We start from the raw sequence: 13183 nt of genomic DNA on the forward strand, positions 1-13183 counted from the left end.
TCTTGCACCAGGCCAGAGGTGATTGTTTTTTTCCCACAGCACAGAACAGTAGTTTACTCTTACCTGCAGTACAAGTAGAAAAGACATTATCATGCCTATGTCAGCTAGAAGTAGTAGAGCTTGTCGTCCCCCCCACTCCACTCCCCCGAGAGCAGTTTCAGGGTCACTATTCCATCTATTTAATGATGCCCCAGAAAGGTGGCTCCTTCTGACTCATCTTGTATCTTAAAGGGGTCAATCCGCCCATCTCTGGACTTAATCGAATCATATTTTCATATTCAAATCCAGCCAGAGCACAAGCAATTTCTGCACTTCTGTGTGCTGGGGAAGCACTTTCAGTTTTGGACTCTTCCATTTGGGTTAGATATGGCACACAGGACGTTTTCCAAGATGATGGCCGTAGTCCCAACATTCCTCCTTTTTGGATCCCTAGCTAATCTCAGCCAACTTGGAGGAGGAATTCCGCTCTGCCTCGGTATGAGTCACTCAGTTTTTGGGACAGCTGAGCTGGTGATCAGTTATCCCAAGAGTCACATCCTTCTGGTGCAGGAGCCATAATACCTAGGATTCTATTTCCAGACACACCATGAAAGAGTTTTCCTCACTCAAGAGCAGATGAACAAGCTCCAGGCTCAGAAGAGAGCATTCTGTGCCTAGGCACCCAGAGCTTGGGATTACCTCCAGCAACTGAGATTAAGGGCAGCTACCCTGGGGGTGGTCCATGGGCATAGGCTCACATCTGTCTTCTACAGAGGGCCTTGTCACTTTGGAGCCCCAAGTTCCAAGATTTTGAAGGTCTGCCTTCCTCTGTATGTATCCCTCAGGCTAGATGGCAGGACCACCTATCTTATTCTTTATTTGAATTTACTATACCACTATGACTGAGAACAGATCTAAGCGGTTTAAATACAAAATGAAAGGAAGTCCATAAGTTTGGATAGGAAAGCACCGCATCCAGCACTACACAGGCCTAATGGGAAAAAAGAAGCAAAGGGGAGGGAGTTAGCTTGAAAGAGAAAGGGGGGGTAGATATAGACACAGCACTCACTACTGGTCACCAAAGGCCTGCCTAAAAAAACAAGTCTTAATGGCAGGGAGTTCTCCTGGAGTATCTCGAGTGGATGATAGCCCTTGAGGCTTTCATCAGTGCTAGAGGTTATCAATAGAAATCAAACAAAATAAAACATGGAAAAGAAAATAAGATGATACCTTTTTTATTGGACATAACTTAATACATTTCTTGATTAGCTTTCGAAGGTTGCCCTTCGTCAGATCGGAAATAGGCAAATGTGCTAGCTGACAGTGTATATAAGTGAAAACATTCAAGCATTACTATGACAGTCTGACAGGGTGGGAGGATGGGGTGGGTAGGAGGTATGCATGGGGACATCAAAGCATATCATTGATATTCTAACAGGATAGGTGAGGGGAGGGTGATCAACAGAGAAATACAGCTTTATGGTTTATAATGGGCTAGGAACCCCAGATCCTTGTTAAGTCCTTTCTGTTGGGTGTTAAAATATTCAATCATTCTGACTTCAAAGGTCTTACGTTCTTGTATGGTTTTAAAGTTACCTTTCAGGATTCTCACTGTGAAGTCACTGGTACAGTGTCCTGGTCCTGTAAAATGCTGACCAACAGGAGTGGGAGCCCTACTGGCACCAGTATTGTTCATGTGATGTCTATGTAAATTGAATCTTGTCTTAAGCATCTGGCCTGTTTAGATAGTGCTAGAGAAAATCAGTGAGAGTTCTCTCCAACAATGTTAACAGCAGTAGCTTATGTCAACAGGAAGGTAGGCACCAGGAGCCAAGGCAGTAGCCTGGGAGGTTCACTGGCTGTGTAGTTGGGCAGAACATTATCACTTGCCACACTTAGTGTTGCACATAACAGGAGTGGACAGTGTGCAAGCAGACTTCCAAAACCACCAGGTCCTGGACCCAGGTGAATGGGAGCTGGCAACATCAGCCTTTCAGCTTATTGTGTAGCACTGTGGCCCTTGTGTGAAATTTAGTTTGATGTGCCATGAGAATCGAGCAAGTTTTAAAGTGTGTCCCAAAATTTAAAAAAGAAGGTTGAAAAGTACTGCCCTAGAGCATGCCACTGTTCACCTTTTTCCATTGAGAAAATTGACTGTTTTGGCTTACTCTTTCTTTTATATCTTTTTAACCAGTTCCCAGTCCTGTGAGAGAATCCATGACACCTCAAGGTGTTTAGAATTGGTGTGTAAAACAATGGCACTGAGTCTGGAGGATAAATACACCTAATAACTAGTCCCAAGGCTATAGTCTCTCTTTAGAAATATGGGCCATTAGAAGTATATACAAAGTGATGGTTTCTTTAGCAAAGCAATACAGATAAATGGCAAACAGATGTAAAAATTTCTAGGACACTTCTAAGAATCGTTATCACTGATTCCTGTGATTCTAATTATAGATAATTAAGCCTAATAAATGCAAGCACAGCCTTTGACTTTACAAAAATTCAAAATTCTGGCAAATGTATCTGCCACTTGTGCTCTATACTAGCACCCTCCTCACACCGACTGGGTCCCAAACGCATCTGGGTGAGTCTCCCTCTCTCAAATTATCCCCAGTGAATTCTATGTTACTGGGGGCCACAGTCCCAGTGGTCCCACAGTTACCAGAAAGCACTCACTGACCCAACACACAAACCACCAGGATTCTTAGTCCAGACAGAGGCAATAAACTAAAAATGGTTATTGTCATGGAAAATATTGAACAGAGAACCATAAAAATAGATGGAACAAATACAGCACATAATAGCAGGTAACTGAATGTGGATCAATTATAAAACTATTTAAACATTTGTTCACTACTTGAATAGTGCCTGGAAAGTACAGGAAATGTAGCTGCTCACAGGTTACAGAATATAACTGCTTCCAGGGTCTCAGTAAAGAGATTTTTCTCTCTCTACTTCCAAGCTGAGACTGGAGAAAAAAAAGCCAGTACATTCTAGATGAATTCAGCTCCTGGACCAATCAGAACCCAGAACAGCAAGTTTTAAAAATAGCTGGCCACATCACTGCAAGTTATCTCTTATCTGTGTTAACTAAAGAAGGAACAGTCAGTTATCTGTAACAGCTTTAAACATAAACATGCAGCACCTGCTGGCCAAACTAAAGAAGTAGCTTCAAGAAATAATTAATACAGTTTTACAGGCTTAAAAACCCCCAGTTTTTTCACATGGGCACATTCAAAAACTTAATAAGATGATTATCCCAGGGATGCTGCAAGTGATAAGATGTAATAGCAATGATTGAAAACATTTTTGTACTAGTGTGCTGCTTCACTGTGTTTCAGAAGTATTTTTACATATCTTTCCAAAGTGATTGTAGGGTGAAGAATCTTCCCTCTTTCCTTGTACACAGGAGCACACTAATTTGCTGTGCTAAACTGCTTGAAAATTTTTTACATGATTAGAGGTGGGCATATAGGTATGTACAGTATATCTGAACTACTCTGAGTGCTTTCTGATGTGAAATGTAAATGAATCATAGGATTTTAAACAAAAGGGAGTTTAGCATAGAGAATGTAAGCTTGTACTTCCAAGACTGGAAGGCTGAAGTGATTGGTACAGAGCCTTCCATCTCTAAGACTGGATAGCTTAGTAGACTGAAAGGATAAAACTGTACATGGGGAGAAGGAGTAAACTAACTCTGTATGGTTCTCTTCTCTAGTTCCAGGAGTCCTGCTGCACGGCTTCAAATGCATTGATGGTTTATGTTTTTCCTGCAGGGATGTTCGCCGGTTAGTTGTTGCTATGTCACGAGCCAGGCTGGGGCTATACATCTTTGCAAGAGTCTCACTCTTCCAGAACTGCTTTGAGTTAACTCCAGCATTCACTCAGCTCACAGCTCGTCCACTCCAGCTGTACATCATTCCTACGGAGTACTATCCTGCTGACAGACGGGTATGACTCTTAACAGATTTTGCTGTCATAGGACTCTGGGTAATCATGATTTCTGGGGCTAGTCCCCACGCATGCCACTGTTCTCATCTATCCTGAGGTCTTTAGTTGTTTATGCTGAGTTTATACCTTAGATAAGGAGAGTGAAAGGCAGAAAAATAATTCCATCCAAGAAACCTCGGTAGTCATGTTTTAATCCCCATACACTTGACTATGAGTTTTGGACTTCCATACAGCACACCCTTTACATCATTCTGAATGTTACGTCCATGTGTTATAACCATTACCTAGAGCTCCCATTGAGAATAAGGCAGCTGATAAATCAATATGTACAGTGTATGTTGTAAAAGTAGGGGCCCCTTCCACTGTTACAGACTCCAGTAAAAACATTCATTTGATGATAAAGCAATTAGAAACATAGAAAATGACAGCAGATAATGACCATATGGCCTATCCCAGACTGCCCATTCATGCCATCTACTATCATTTCATAGTAGATGATGGCAGAAAAAGACCTGCATGGTCCATCCAGTCTGCCCAACAAGACAAACTCATGTGCTACTTTTTGTGTATACCTTATCTTGATTTGTACCTGTCCTTTTCAGGGCACAGACCGTATAAGTCTGCCCAGCACCATCCCCGCCACCGGCTCTGCCACCCAATCTCGGCTAAGCTCCTTAGGATCCATTCCTTCTGAACAGGATTCCTCTCCCTTACAGATCCTATGTGCTTGTCCCATGCATTCTTGATTTCAGATAGTCTTTGTCTTTACCACCTCCACTAAGAAACCACTTCACTTGTCCACTGTCCTTTCTTTAATTAATTGTTTCCTTAGATCCCCTCTCACCTTCTTCCTGTGCCTTCTTATTCCAGAGCTTGCTTTCAGTTGAAACACTCCTAACCCTTATTCACTTGTTCAATACCCATATTTTATCATTCCCACCTTAGTGATTCCCTTATCTCTTATTTGTCTTGTTTGTCTGTCCTAATTAGATTGTATGCTCTGTCGAGCAGGGACTGTCTCTTCATGTAGCTTCTTGTAGCTCTATAGATAAGTAGTAGTAGAAAGACTTTCCACTTGCCTCCTGTGTATTTACACCATGGACGTATTTAAATGTGTGTATCATATCTCCCCCCCCCCCCCCCCCCCCCCACACACACACACACACCTTTCTTTCAAATAATACGTATTATGATCTTTTATGTTTGTCCTCATAAGCTTTATGAGAAAGACCACTGACCATTTTGGTAGTTGCCCTCTGAACCAACTCCATCCTGTATATATCTTTTTAATGGTGCGGTCTGCAAAATTGTTCACAGTACTCTAAATGAGGTCTCACAAGAGAAATATACAGAGACACTATCGACATGTACAGAGGCGTTATTACTTCTGCTGGCCATTCCTCTCCCTATCTATCCAGTCATCCTCCTTGCTTTTGCTGTCACCTTTTCTTACCTGTTTGGCCACCTTAAGATCATCAGATATGATCATTCCCAAATTCTGCCCTTCTTTCATGCAGAGTAGTACTTCACCCCCACTCCCTCAGAATTTTGCAGTTCAAGTGCATAGCCCTACTTATGTTAGCATTAAGTCTTAACTGCCAAATTCTAGACGATTCTTTAACCTTCTGTAGATCCCTGCTTATATTATCCACACAATCAGGAGTGTCAAACCTATTGCAGATTTTTGTATCATCCAGAAAGAGGCAAACCTTTCAAGACAGCCCTTCCGTATTATCATTTACAAAAATGTTTAAAAGAACTGGACCGAATCCCCACATTGATATGCTGTTAACATCAGCTAGCGGGTATACCGTGTTTTTCTTTCTCTCTGAATATGATTATATCATATCTATTTTCTTTTTCCTTTTAATTATAATTTCCTAGTATCTTGCCTTTAAATTGTGGTTTAAATTGAGGTCAATATTTAAGAATATGGTTTAATGAAAATGTATTTCCTAATAATTGTATATTTCTTATTTCTATTACATTTATAATATAATATGGATGTAAATTTATAAAAATCATAAATAAAAAATAAAAGAACTGGACCGATCTTCACGGCACATCACTAGTAAAGCTCCTTTTCTCAGAGTGAACTCCATTTACCACTACACTTTGCTGCCTTCTACTCAGCCAGTTCCTAACCAGTTAGTTGCTTTAGGGCCCATACCAAGGGTACACAGTTTAATAAGTCGCCTATGCAGAACCATGTCAATGGCTTTGATAAAATCAAAGTACACCACATCTAGATTTTAGCAAAATTTTGACACAGTTCCACATAGGGTTATATATTTTAGCCTTAGTCACATTTAGTGGGATAAATAGCTATAGGGATATCACAATTTAAAATAAAAAGTTTAAAAATACTGTACCAGCAACTGCATTTAAAGGGTTAAAATGTTCGATATACTCCTAATTCTGGAATCTGTAATAGAGTGGTGAGAAGGTTGGAAAAGATCCAGCAGGCATGTGTGCTGTTTAACCCTTTATTTTCTTTTTAGAATGGGGAGATGCCACCATACCCAGCACAGGTGATAAAGAACATGCCACAGATGGCTAACTTTGTATATGATATGTACCTACACGTGATCCAGAGCACACACCAATACCGGCAGGTGAGCAGAAACATCATGAAAAGGGAGAAGAGAACATTAATGTTCTGTATTTCTGCCTCCAAGAAAAGAGGTTAAGGACCCTAGATATGGTTGCTAAAATAGCTTCTTGGCACTCAAAGTATTTTACCCACCTGTACAGATGTTCCACTGCTATTTCCATGGAAGACACACAAGGCAAAAGAAATGCATTCAGCTGGTGAACAGGTCTGTGTAAATAGGAGTCATTTGCTGCTCACAGTGGCATAAAAGGGTTTTAACCCAGACTTACCTTTGTCAGTGAAGGGTGCCTCTGTTCCCAAGCAGGTGTCCTAGGGAGAGGAAAAGACAAAAAGCAAAATTAAGGAGTGACTTTTTCCTTGAAATTTCTCTGAAAATGCCTTATTACATTTCCTGATGCTAATTATGTATATTTGGAGACAGAGCTGTTAGAAGGGCTATTTGTTAAATAAAGAAGCCAAATAGCATGTTTATTGGTGGGGAATATTGTTATATCCCCTAATTTTGGCTATATTATCTTGATTTCCTGTTGTTTGTTTTTTTGTTGTTGTTGGGGTTTTTTTTTTTTTTTACTTTAGTGCTGAAACAAAAATACAACTCATGAAGCACTATAGTTTCTTTTGTGCCCACTTTTCTATGCAGAGCAACAACAATGAGCCATTTCATCCTTTCAGCAAGTATTCCGAAATCCTCCCCCCCCCAACCTAGGAAAAAAGACAAGTCAATAGAAAATATAGGAAATGCATTGATACAGTGGGGGAAATAAGTATTTGATCCCTTGCTGATTTTGTAAGTTTGCCCACTGACAAAGACATGAGCAGCCCATAATTGAAGGGTAGGTTATTGGTAACAGTGAGAGATAGCACATCACAAATTAAATCCGGAAAATCACATTGTGGAAAGTATATGAATTTATTTGCATTCTGCAGAGGGAAATAAGTATTTGATCCCCCACCAACCAGTAAGAGATCTGGCCCCTACAGACCAGGTAGATGCTCCAAATCAACTCGTTACCTACATGACAGACAGCTGTCGGCAATGGTCACCTGTATGAAAGACACCTGTCCACAGACTCAGTGAATCAGTCAGACTCTAACCTCTACAAAATGGCCAAGAGCAAGGAGCTGTCTAAGGATGTCAGGGACAAGATCATACACCTGCACAAGGCTGGAATGGGCTACAAAACCATCAGTAAGACGCTGGGCGAGAAGGAGACAACTGTTGGTGCCATAGTAAGAAAATGGAAGAAGTACAAAATGACTGTCAATCGACAAAGATCTGGGGCTCCACGCAAAATCTCACCTCGTGGGGTATCCTTGATCATGAGGAAGGTTAGAAATCAGCCTACAACTACAAGGGGGGAACTTGTCAATGATCTCAAGGCAGCTGGGACCACTGTCACCACGAAAACCATTGGTAACACATTATGACATAACGGATTGCAATCCTGCAGTGCCCGCAAGGTCCCCCTGCTCCGGAAGGCACATGTGACGGCCCGTCTGAAGTTTGCCAGTGAACACCTGGATGATGCCGAGAGTGATTGGGAGAAGGTGCTGTGGTCAGATGAGACAAAAATTGAGCTCTTTGGCATGAACTCAACTCGCCGTGTTTGGAGGAAGAGAAATGCTGCCTATGACCCAAAGAACACCGTCCCCACTGTCAAGCATGGAGGTGGAAATGTTATGTTTTGGGGGTGTTTCTCTGCTAAGGGCACAGGACTACTTCACCGCATCAATGGGAGAATGGATGGGGCCATGTACCGTACAATTCTGAGTGACAACCTCCTTCCCTCCGCCAGGGCCTTAAAAATGGGTCGTGGCTGGGTCTTCCAGCACGACAATGACCCAAAACATACAGCCAAGGCAACAAAGGAGTGGCTCAGGAAGAAGCACATTAGGGTCATGGAGTGGCCTAGCCAGTCACCAGACCTTAATCCCATTGAAAACTTATGGAGGGAGCTGAAGCTGCGAGTTGCCAAGCGACAGCCCAGAACTCTTAATGATTTAGAGATGATCTGCAAAGAGGAGTGGACCAAAATTCCTCCTGACATGTGTGCAAACCTCATCATCAACTACAGAAGACGTCTGACCGCTGTGCTTGCCAACAAGGGTTTTGCCACCAAGTATTAGGTCTTGTTTGCCAGAGGGATCAAATACTTATTTCCCTCTGCAGAATGCAAATAAATTCATATACTTTCCACAATGTGATTTTCCGGATTTAATTTGTGATGTGCTATCTCTCACTGTTACCAATAACCTACCCTTCAATTATGGGCTGCTCATGTCTTTGTCAGTGGGCAAACTTACAAAATCAGCAAGGGATCAAATACTTATTTCCCCCACTGTATATAAGAAATATGCACAATAACTCAAGTGCTCGATTCCCCCCCCCCCCCCCTTCCCTTACGAACATTCCAAAAACCAGCTCCACATTTAGGTATAGTCATTCCACTTATTTAAGTGTAAAGCTGTCACTCTAAATCTGTCACAAAGGAACCCCAAATTGTCCTTGACACCCTGCAAGGTAGGAACACCCTCCTATGTTTAATTCACCTAAAAATGTATCTCCAGGACCCTCTATTCCAGGGAAGTGTCTATTAAGTAATGCCCCCTCCATATCCATTAGTATGGAGACATGGAGCATATTTTGTGCATATTGAAAAACCTCACCCCAAGGCTAGGCCACCTTAGGACATGACTACCACATGTCTTTGTAAGCTCCCGTCTTCCCACACCCTTTCCAACACATTTTGCTTACTTTGAGGTTCCATTGGGCTATCCTATCCAGAGTATAATACCACCTAAATAACATTTTAAGACCATTTTCTACTACATAGGAAATCCGATGAGTCTGTAGACAAAAATCTTCCCACTCCTGCTGCTCAAAAGATCTCCCTACATCCTGCTCCCATAAATCCTTATAACCTATCCTCTGCAAGGGAAGGTCATTAACAAACTGTTAAAGGATATTGGCCCTAAAAATTAGTTTTGTTTTGCTTTTTTCTCTTATACTAAAGAAGTAAATATTTTCTTCACATCTCCCAGTAGAATCCGCTGAGAGAAGGATCTGTTTTCTGGATTGACAAACTTTCTCTTTCATTGCCAAAAAGGGCATATTTCAAGTCAACAGAAAATGCAACACAGGCTTTCATTCATCAATTTATGGATTATTCAATTATTCCAGAGCTCTGAAATGTGCCAGCCATCTGAAAAGCTCTCATCCTCTGCAAACACTGTGGGGAGAGATGCGCTTTGCTGGCATACAGCACAAAAATAATAACTGAGCTCCTAGAAAAACCTAATTCTAAAGTAGATAAAATGCATGTTTCTGTTCTTAATGGAATTACTTTTGATAAATGAATGTGGAAAAAATATACAGAAGAACCTTAATTTTGGTCTTCTTCCAAGTAAATTTCCTGGGATCTGTGCATTGAACAATGTCATGTTTGTTGATGGCTGTATGAGCAGTGCCTGATACTGGTTGAGGTCACGTTTTTGAGGATTTTGGGTATATATTAGGTGAAAGTGTGGTTTATTCCCATTACCAGGGTCTACTGCCACCTCCTGCTCTTGTGGAAGAGAGAGAATCTGTTTCCTCGCATGATGTGGAACCTGAATCTAAGGTGGAGAATACAGCTGTAGAGGAAGCAAAAGAAGGGGAAGAAGAATCCAAAGAGGAGCCTCGTACAATGCCAGAGCACCCAGGACGAGATAGTGACAGCGAGGACAGTGAGGAGGAAGCAGGAGATGTGAATAACTTAGCTACCTGATGTCAGGGAGCATCTCTTGCTAAAAAGGACAGTCAAAATATGCTTGTACCAGTCAGGGGAGTACAGTGTTGTGGAGATGTTAATAATATGGCCTTTACTTACAGGCTGACTATCCTACATTATCCCCACTTCAGTCTCTTAGTACACGTTAGGCTGGTACATTCGTGCTAAATATTGGCAAGCACATAGCAATGTTAAGAATTTAGCATTAATACTGCCTAAACAAACTCATTTTACTTCTCTACCAAAATAAATCCTTTATTTTGTACTTGTGGTTTTGTCCACCATTAATAGCTGAGAGTTATTCCTCTTTCTTGTCCATTTAATCATTTATTGATTGGGATTTTTTTAACTACCTTTATGAAGAGATTCAATATTGTATTACAGGGTAAGAGAGAACTTATAAAGATGAGCACTTGGAAGTAGATGTGTTGCTCCTGGTCCACTACTGATCCTCCAGGACCCTTGAACAAATTTTTTGTCTACCTTTGTCTCAGTTCTGATTTTGATACTGTTTCAGTGAGATTAAAACTCAAGGTTTTTTAAGAGTCCTGGCTACTAACTTCTGTATTACTCTACTTCTATACCTCCACTTGAACCATCTAAACACTAGCAGCAGATTTCCATTCAGTGACAGCCCCCATTGCAGCTACACACAACAGCAAGGAAATGGCTAGGCTTCCCTTCTTCTGGCAAGTAAGATGCTTATAAAGAGCTGCAGTTAGGCCTGTGGCTAATCTGAATGAATCTATGAATTGGCAAATCCCAACTTCAAGATGAGTAGAAGGTAATCTGTTTTGTACTAGATTTACTTAGTAATGTAGTAGATGACGACAGATAAAAACCTGTACGGTCCTTCCAGTCTGCCAAACAAGATACATTCATAACTTAAAGGTCAGTTGATATCTGCCATATTTATTAATGTGTGTGAGAAAGTCTGTACAAGAATAGGAATTCTACGTATTTGACTCAAAATTCTGTGTTCTTAGCAACTGAATACTAGCACTTTTCAGCACAAATACAAATCAGCCAACATGTAAATTCCATGGTGAGCATTGTTTAAAATGTAGCTGTGGCATTTAAAGTTATACCAGAATTTTCAGCACCAGCCTGTACTTGGATAGCAGCATTGTATATCTGGTTATAGACTGACCATCGGAATTTTGTAGGTAACACTGGTGTTCAGCACCAATACTGAGATAAATATTCAGGTAAATTAGTTCTTCAAGGGCAAGCAAAATAAGAATATTCGACATGGGTCATCCTCCAGTTTAATCCCCCAAAGGAGGATGCAACAGTACCCTTGTACAGAATCCTACAGCATAAGGTCACTCATACCTATAAAAGGTATCCTTTGAAATCTCCAAACCTTTCTAATTTTACATGACCTATATGCTGGTAATGTGTTCATGTCTCATAATTGATGTCTTTGATAAATGATATAGATATTGCATGTACTGATCGGAACCTTGTAGATAACGTAACTAAAGTTCCAGCTTTTTTTTTTAATGATAATGTAAATAATGATTAGTATTAGAAACACAAGGAAAATTATCATAAAATATAGATCCAAAGATGTGTGTGTGTAAACAAATGAATTGTATATAAACATAGCTTGTGAAACAATTTAATATATTAAACAGTTTCTAAAGTCTTAACCATGATTTTGGATCTCATAACAATAGAATACTTGCTTCTTTAGGTACTGTCCCCAAAACTGAAATAGAAAAACAAGTATATATTTGATTTGAATCTTCCATAAGTTACTGAATTAGAAGGTAGAAAGGATGTATCATTCAGATAAGGATTCAAAAGATATGGCCATTTTCCTTGAATAAGGTATTTGAAGATTGAGAAATAGTAGGTAACCAACATTGGTTGGGACAAAGTCATGAGTAAGAGCCTTAGTATATTCATGATAAATATGATTAGCAAACATAGTGAAGGTCACATCAACTTCATTTTTCTAAATTTGGAAACGACTCCAGTTTTATCCTCAGAGTAGTGGCTAGACTATTTAGCCAGTCCTGTTAGGGGCCCTTTTACAAAGGCGTGTAAGGGCCCAGTAATTCTGAGTTAACATGCGGTACAAAATAATTTTCTATCTCGTGGGTGTTCCCGGCAGTAATTGGTAGTTGGCGCGGGTAACATGTGAACCCTTACCATTAAGTCAGTGGGTGGCATTAAGGGTTCAGGCCATAAATAGACACACACTGGTTTTAATTTTGCTGCATGTCCATTTCCCGGCCCAAGAAAAATACCCTTTTTTCCAGACACAGTGGAGAAATGGTCCAGCGTGCATCCAATACACATGTCCACACTACCGCAGGCCACGTTTTGGTGCACTTTTGTAAAAGGGCCCCTTAATTTGTTAATCAAGGCTTCAATTTATATTCACTTATGGCATTTCCCATTATTCCAGAAATGTCACATGCTGTTCTTCCCTAGTTACCAAGATTTTGAGAATAAACTCGTCGCAAGGATTGTCATCATATCTTCTAATGATTTTGTAATAGGTTTATTTTAATGGGATGAATGTTCAACTAACATAAATAGCATAGATAGGGCTGATTAAACTGTTACTGGTTGCATTATAATAAGTGAAATACAAACTACCATGCATGCGTCTGTGTATAAGGCTGTTCATACGGGTTATATGAAAATTACTTCTTTAAAAAATTATGTATAAACATAATGATAAAAATTAAGAAATTAAAACATGTTAGCGTGGAACTATTCTGCTAAAAGTCCTCAGTGAACTACACTCTGTACAAGTACAGAGTTGTGAGAGTAAGTATGAATACCACAGACACTGTGCCTTTTGTATACATTAGAATAGATCAACAAATTGCTCTTTATTTCACTCAGT

The 13183-nt window shown here is 40.3% G+C and overlaps 1 protein-coding gene across 1 annotated transcript in view; it reads left to right on the forward strand.

Moving 5' to 3' along the window:
- The window catches only part of AQR (aquarius intron-binding spliceosomal factor), a 211628-nt gene extending 199165 nt beyond the window's left edge, over nucleotides 1-12463 (forward strand). The window contains exons 33-35 of the mRNA XM_030214054.1: nucleotides 3759-3933; nucleotides 6435-6548; nucleotides 10093-12463. Of these exons, the coding sequence (XP_030069914.1) occupies nucleotides 3759-3933; nucleotides 6435-6548; nucleotides 10093-10314 (511 nt within the window). The 3' untranslated portion in view covers nucleotides 10315-12463. The remainder of the gene's footprint in view (nucleotides 1-3758; nucleotides 3934-6434; nucleotides 6549-10092) is intronic.
- Nucleotides 12464-13183: the final 720 nt, after the last annotated feature.

The sequence above is a fragment of the Microcaecilia unicolor genome, chromosome 9, assembly GCF_901765095.1.
Source record: "Microcaecilia unicolor chromosome 9, aMicUni1.1, whole genome shotgun sequence".
In the NCBI taxonomy this organism is placed as follows: Eukaryota; Metazoa; Chordata; class Amphibia; order Gymnophiona; family Siphonopidae; genus Microcaecilia; species Microcaecilia unicolor.